The sequence below is a fragment of the Squalius cephalus genome, assembly GCF_949319135.1.
Source record: "Squalius cephalus genome assembly, chromosome: 9".
NCBI lineage: Eukaryota > Metazoa > Chordata > Actinopteri > Cypriniformes > Leuciscidae > Squalius > Squalius cephalus.
In genome coordinates this window covers 10,568,086-10,575,571 of record NC_137130.1, presented here as the reverse complement: position 1 = coordinate 10,575,571, position 7,486 = coordinate 10,568,086, and the positions used below count along the sequence as shown (strand labels likewise).

At 40.2% G+C, this 7,486-nt stretch overlaps 1 protein-coding gene across 2 annotated transcripts; it reads left to right on the top strand.

Moving 5' to 3' along the window:
• Window positions 1-1,389: 1,389 nt before the first annotated feature.
• znf148 (zinc finger protein 148) lies at window positions 1,390-7,100 on the top strand. 2 transcript variants are annotated; one of them, XM_079881713.1, is made up of 7 exons: window positions 1,390-1,555; window positions 2,675-3,142; window positions 3,318-3,443; window positions 3,669-3,792; window positions 3,877-3,960; window positions 4,212-4,330; window positions 4,432-7,100. In XM_079881713.1, the coding sequence occupies exons 2-7, from the start codon at window positions 2,789-2,791 to the stop codon at window positions 6,040-6,042; spliced, it is 2,418 nt and encodes an 805-aa protein (XP_079737839.1). In that variant the 5' UTR covers window positions 1,390-1,555; window positions 2,675-2,788; the 3' UTR covers window positions 6,043-7,100. The 2 variants fall into 2 exon arrangements, with proteins under 2 accessions (XP_079737839.1, XP_079737838.1); XM_079881712.1 differs by having other exon boundaries at window positions 1,490-1,555; window positions 2,767-3,142.
• Window positions 7,101-7,486: the final 386 nt, after the last annotated feature.

Here is a 7,486-nt window from a genome sequence, read left to right as displayed (position 1 = left end):
AGGAAAGGCTGGATATAATAATTTCCCCTTTTTAGAGTTGCATGTGTAACTCAGCCTTACCCCTGGTCATTTGGTTCATTTTTTGGTTTATGGGGTGTAGAGATAACCATTTGTATATACTGTTAAAATCATTGATTGTGTAACACTAATGGTAATAATAAAAAAAATAAAAAAATTCCCATTATCATTTGGCTTGTGTTTTCATGTCTTGAGTGTCATATTTACATAAACTGTAACCATGTTATGCCTCAAACTCATAATTACTGCTTATTGATAGTTAGTAATGTAGTTAAGTTTAGGTATTGGTTAGGATTATGGAATGTAGAATATGGTCATGCAGAATAAATCATAAATATGTGCTTTATGAGTACTAATAAGCAGCCATTATCCTAGTAATATGCATGCTAATAGGCAACTAGTTAATAACTAAAGTGTTACCATATTTAAAAAATAAGACATCACCTTAAACTTAAGATGTCAGCAGAGTGTACTGCTGAAAATGGTAAAAATAATCATTTAAACTGACAAAATTCCAGTAATGCTGCCTCAGCCATTTTCTCAGGAGGAATCTCCTTCTCTATTTGTTTCTGGGCTGTAATGCTTCCATCTAGTGGTGTGTTATAGCCTAAAAACTTGATCTCACAGACCTATCTGAGTACAAGTGACATGGTCAGCTTGGTTTTGTTTGAATTTGCAAGACATGACGGCTTGGCATCCGTTTGACACAAGCTAAACAAGTGAACACTATCTGTCTTCTGTCTGTATCAAGTGTCTTGTTTACAAATTGAGTCAATACCACAAATTAACATTTTTTCACTTCAAGATGATTTTAGGGCAATGGTTCCCATCTTTTTTCACTCAAAGGTCCCCCATTGTCCTTTACAATATTACATTTTTCACCTATGATATGATATTTCCTATGGCTAATTATTACAGCACTGGCAGTTTTCAGACTTTGTAATAACAGAAACTGGGAGTGTTGATATTAAATTAAAAATAAATAAATTTTTGAATTCTGTAAGATTCCAGATTCTGCAAGTAAAAAAAAAAGTTATTGTTAGGTTGAATAGTTCGTTAAAGTTTGTTTATGCTATAAAATGCGTTACATAGGCCTAAAATAAAGTGAATATGAAATTTAACAGATTTTACCAAATAAATAGGGGATTTAATTTTATGTCTGAACAGTTGAAAGTTCAGGAAGGTGTTTTTTTTCCTCAGTCTTACGAGTAGCTAGTAGAGAGTTAATGACTAAGTTTTAGATACTAGGGCGAGAGAAATGTTGATGCGATTATAAATACATTTATATATTTACATAAACCTTTATTATTAGCTACATGTATTACATTGCATCCATATATTTCAAACAGTACTAAGCAAACCCGACCCGTCAGTCTCAGAGCGGGTCCGCTGCGATCCCACAATGCACCGCTGCGCAGCTGCAGATGGAATGTAGCTCGCTAGCCTTTCATGCTAGCCGCAGCATCGCAGTAAAGTTTGACAAACACGTCATGAGCGTCTCGAACCCGCCGCCAGCGCTTCACTGACAACACATGCGGTACGTATACTCTTCATTCGCGAGGGTCTGCGTGACAATCAGCCGTGAAAATGTTTGCAGTCCGGTCTCTGTGTGCGTGATGAAATGGCAGCATAGAGATGGAGATCAGGCCGATTTTAAACGCTACATTAATATAATGAAATACATTAAGCCATAATTACAATTCAGTAGTCTTATTAACCTCATGTCAAATGAAATTCGGCTGTATCTGTGACATTGCCTGCCAACAGGCAACCCCGTGTTGTGTTTGAGTGTCACTGTAAACAGTCATATACTTTCAGTTTATTTAGTAGTTTTTACATATCAGAATAAGTTTGTATGCACAAAGCTTAAACTCATTTTTGGACCATTTAAATCATACGTTGATCCAGTTCCTATTTGTAATTTATATAGTCTAGGTTGATGATTGACATGCCAGATGCATAATGTAGCTACTATTCTGTTTTGTCCTTCTTCACCTAAACATCTAATAATAAACTTCAATTTCAGCTATAAAGCAGCTCTGCACTGCAGAAGAAAACAGTGTCATTATTCAGCTCAATTCAGTTCAATAACAGTGTCAATGTTGCAAAGTTCTTCAATTATTAAGAAACAACTTCAATTTATCTATAAAAGAGCTCTACAGAATAAGATGATTCAGCTACTTTTAGTTCAAGTTTTGGTTTTCATCCAATAGTGTCAGTACACTTAGATCGATAATATTTTCTGGATCTTAATTGTTCTTAAATCAAAATGTGAATCTGACATAAAATGCAAGAATGCTTCCTATTAAAGTAGTTCATGCTCCAGTGAAAATTCTGACAATGACTGTTCACGACATGTCAAGTCAGATTGGGTTTATTATCATTTCTTCTCTGCCTAGCAGGCGATAAAAATGTTTTTTGCTTGATTGTGCATATAAGTTAGACCAACATTGGGGACCAAAAGTTTAAGACCACATTGAAAATATCCATTCTACCAAAGAATAAAAAAATTAATTTTGAAAAGGTCACATATTTCTATTTTCTCAAAACATTCTGGAGAACGTGGAGCATCAGGTTTTGCTGCTGCTTGTCAAAAGGGGAACATTTTTTTGCAAATATTTTTTGCCTTAAAACTTAAGCTTGTTGTTTCTCTCAGTCCGGTCGACAGAGGGGAAGTGCTGTGAACACAACCGTGTTGACTGCTGATTGGAATCCCTATGTTGGTCCTGTCTCTTCCTGTTGCTTCAGCTCAACTGCTCAGCGTTCAGCGATGAACATTGATGACAAGCTGGAGGGGATGCTTATGAAATGTGGCCCTGTGGGACTTCACCACTCATCCAGAGGTTTGGGACCCTCGAGGGTGGATGGAAGCGGAAGAAGAGGCAGTTTGGATATGACACTTGGGGAACGGAGCTTGGCTAATCATCCGCTTTTGGCAGAGGATGATGACGACGATGATGATGATGATGATGAAGACCTGGCAGGTGGAGGCCTGACCTCACATGATCTGATATCCCATGATGACCTGATGGTGCATGAGGAGACGGTGAAAAATGATGGACAGGATGAACCAGCTTTCTCACAGCGAATCTCCCATAAACTACATTATACACTCAACATGCCAGTAAGTGTAGAGCCGTTCAAGCTTTATCTATCTATCTATCTATCTATCTATCTATCTATCTATCTATCTATCTATCTATCTATCTATCTATCTATCTATTTTTACTTTTATTTTTTTAAGAGCACTTAAATTAAATTTAATTAATGATTTTTGTTGTTGCTGCTTCTTTTGTTAGGTCAATATAAAGCAGGAGATGAAAGTACCAGACTCACTGATTCTGAATAAAAAGGAGAAGAAACCGGGGAGGGACCCATCCGACTGTCACAAAAAAAAGAAGAGAAAGCAGCGCTCGCCTGCAAAGGTTTATATAATGCATCTGAGATACAACTGATAAAGAAACAATATGCTATTAGTACTTTAAGTGAGGGATATGTTACAGTGCAAAACTAATTTAAAGGCTAATGTTATTTTTTTTTATGGTATTGGTTAGCCATACAGTGTAATGGACATATGAGGACACATGACGCTCCAAAGGAGCACAGGCATGAAAGATAAAGTAGTTTTGAACTGTATTCCATCTTGATAGATTCTCACTATTAATGAAGATGGCTCCCTTGGGCACCAGAACCCAAAAACTCATGTCTGTGAGCACTGCAATGCTGTTTTTCGGACAAACTACCATTTACAAAGACATGTCTTCATTCACACAGGTAAGTGGTGTATTGTTCTGGTCCTGTGGGAATGATAGACCTATAAAAGAACAAACGGTGTACAAAAATATACTTTTTTTGCAGGTGAAAAGCCTTTCCAGTGCAATCAATGTGACATGCGCTTTATTCAGAAGTACCTGCTTCAGAGACATGAAAAAATCCACACAGGTAAGCAGAAAGGGATTAAAAACATTACAGCAGTGGCAAAAAAGAAATGTCATTTATATTTATCTCCAAGGTATTGTTAGACATGTACAGTGAAATCTTCAGAGTCGATGATCTATTTATAAATGTGGTCCATTGCACGTCCCTGTTTTGTGGTACATCTTTATACACTGAGACAACAAGTCTAGGCATACTTTGACAGGGGGAAAAGTAGACCTACTTGACATGCCTAAATTGTCATGTCTCCCCTTTAGGAGAAAAACCATTTCGCTGTGATGAGTGTGGAATGAAATTTATTCAGAAATACCACATGGAAAGACATAAGAGGACACACAGTGGGGAGAAGCCTTACCAGTGTGACTACTGCCATCAGGTAAGGGCAGTCCAAAGCAAATCAGATTCGATACTAGGCAATTAAAATGTTAGCATGCATTATACAGACTGAAAAATAATGTTATATATTTTTCCTAACAGTTTTTCTCCAGAACTGACAGAGTACTGAAGCACAGACGAATGTGCCATGAGAATAAGGACAGGAAGGTACAGAAAGCAGCTGCCAAAGATGGCCCTCTTCGCACACCAGAGAGCTTGGGCTTCTCTTTTCCTGCCAAGGAATGTACCCTTCCCAAGAAGAAACGTCAGAAGACCTCTGATAAAAGTCGGGTCTTGCTCACAAGTCCCAGTATTGACAAAGGGGTTGAAGCTGATAACGAGGAGAAGACGGAAGACCAACTTGCCAAAAGTGAGTGTCTTCCTCTTTACGCTGTAGCCACCAAGGTGAAGGACGAGTATGTAGTTACAGATTATTCCGTTGAGCTCCCTGATTCCCCGCCTGGTAACAGGCATCTTGCTGGGGAGGAGTCTAATGATGAGATAATTAGTCCTCCGAAACTAGTGCTGAAGAAAATCGCCAGCAGGAGAGGTTTGAAACAACAGGCTCTAGAGCCGTCCCAGAGTCTCTCTCCCTTGTCCTCATTCGAAGAGAGCAAAGTAACGAGATACACGTTTGAGATTGTGGACAACAAAGGCCTATTAGATGTCGAGACAAATCCTGACATGGAGTCGGTTGACACCCTACAAGGAGGACAAGCGAAACCAACCGGGAGCAGCACAAACTATGACGACGCCATGCAGTTTCTTAAGAAGAAACGATACCTCCAGGCGACCATGGCTAACACTAGTCGAGACTATGCTCTTAACGTGAGCAGCATCGTGTCGCAGCCCTCCGTCACTCAGGCAGCTGCGAGCGTCGTTGATGAGACCGTTCCCGCCACAATCCTCTCTGAGACTCAGACACTGAACGTGGAAATCAAGTCCAATAGCGAGAAGAATGTCCTTCCAGACGAGGTCCTGCAGACGCTTCTCGATCACTACTCCAATAAGGCCAATGGGCAAGCAGAGATTTCCTTCAGTGTGGCGGACACCGAGGTCACATCCAGCATCTCTATCAACTCTTCTGATGAGAGCAGTCCCAACGAGGCTTTGGGAACCAGCTCACAAGCGCCTCCGGCCGAGAAGGCCAGCCTTCTGCATGAGTATTCCAAGTTTCTCCAGCAAGCTTTGGAAAGGACCAGTCAGAACGACTCATATCTGAACAACCAGAGTCTTACGTTTGTAAATGACAGTGCCAGTCTTGCTGGCCAGCCTTTGTTTTCCACAGAGAAGCAGTTCACTTCCCCATCCCGGTTCAGACCAAGCATGAACTCTCCATTGAGATCCACATTGGAGAAACCTAACTTTAGCCTTTTAGTAGATTCCCAACACTCCTTTTCCTTTTCAGGTGACGAGACAAACCCTTCCTCAGTTTCACCGACGGAGGACTTCCTCGACCAAGTAACCTCTCCCAAAAAGACAGACGCGCAAAGCATCAGTCAGACATTTCAGATTGCTACTTTCGACCAGAACTTTCGATCTCAATTCCCGAGCTCACGATCTGGAATATCCTCACAGTTTAGCATTGCAAGTGGACAAGTTAGCTTGAGAGGTCATGGAGGAACAGACTTTCCAGAGTTCTCTCTTGTTAATGAAACAAGAACTCAACTAACTTCATCTCCGGATGCTACAAGCAGCCAAACCTTTGGCTAAACAAGAGCTTTTAATGATTTGAAGCATTTTAAAGGCACTTTATAATTCTGTCAGTGAGGGCAATGTGATCTCTGTGCAAATACTTATGATTTTCCATCTTTAAGCAATCATGCATGTGTGAGAATTAAAGTAGTGATACACATGTTAGATTTCATTATCAGCACTTCTATTAGAGACTATGGAATACTTTTTATGTGTCATTGCATTATTTGTGTATAACAGCCATGGTCAAACGAATTGGCAGTGACAAATCTCGTGTTTTGCAAAGTTTGCTGCTTCAGTATTTTGTAATTATTTTTTCACGTTTCTATGGTTTACTGGAAAAGCATTTCATAAGTTTTAAAGGCTTTAATTGGTAAAAACATTCAATATATGCAAAGAGTCATTATTTCCAGTGATGACCCTTCTTTATAACTTCTGGTATTCGCTCTGGCCAAATCCTGACTGATGGTTATCCATTCTTGCCTTATTAGTGCTCAGAGTTGATAATGTGGGCCTTTGCTTGTCCACTAGCCTTTTGAGGATTGACCACAGGTTCTCTATGGGATTAAGATCTGAGGAGTTGCCTGGCCACAGATCCAAAATTTCAATCTAATGATCTCTGAGCCGCTTCATTATCACTCTTGCCTTGTGACATTGTGCTCCATCATGCAAGAAAATGCACGGATCATCAACAATTTGCTCCTTGGTCGTTGGGAGTAGTTGCTCTTGCAGGATGTTTTAATACTGATGTTTATTCCTGGCAGTGTTTTTGGCCATAATTTTGAGAGAGCCCACTCCCTTGGATGAAAAGCTACCCCACACATGGATGCTTCACTGTTGGCATGACACAGGACTCACAGTAGTGTTTACCTTTTCTTTTCCGGACAATCGATTTACCAAATGTCCCAAACAGTCGGAAGGGGGCTTCACCTGAGAAAACAACTTTGCACCAATCTTCTGCGGTCCAATCCTTGTACTGCCTGCAGAATTTCAGTCTGTCATTGGTGGTTTTCGTGGAGAGTAGTGAATTCTTTGCTGCCCTTCTTGACACCAGGCCTTTCTCCAAAAGTCTTCGCCTCACTGTTCATGCAGATTCACTCACACCCACTTGTTGCCAATACTGAGCAAGCTCTGCACTAGTAATGAGATGATTCGTAGCTGACACCTAAGGAGGAGACTGTCCTGACGCTTGCTGGACACTCTGGGACATCCTGAAGCCTTCTTAACTGCAGTTGAACCTCTCTCCTTGAAGGTCTTGATGATCTGGTAAGTGGTTCTTTCTGGTGCAATGTTCTTTGCAGAAATTTCCTTGCATGTAAGGCCATTTTGATGCAAAGCGATGATGGCTGCACGTCTTTCTTTGGAGGTAACCATTGCTAACATAAGAACACAATGATTTGATGCACTTTTTTCCTCCTTTTATAACAATCAGTCTGCTCTTATAATCCAGTCAGAATGATAG

Coding starts and splice junctions, on each gene's coding strand:
- znf148 (XM_079881712.1), top strand. Junction 3,793..3,876: donor ACATGTCTTCATTCACACAG/GTAAGTGGTGTA, acceptor CTTTTTTTGCAG/GTGAAAAGCCTTTCCAGTGC. Junction 3,961..4,211: donor ACATGAAAAAATCCACACAG/GTAAGCAGAAAG, acceptor TCTCCCCTTTAG/GAGAAAAACCATTTCGCTGT.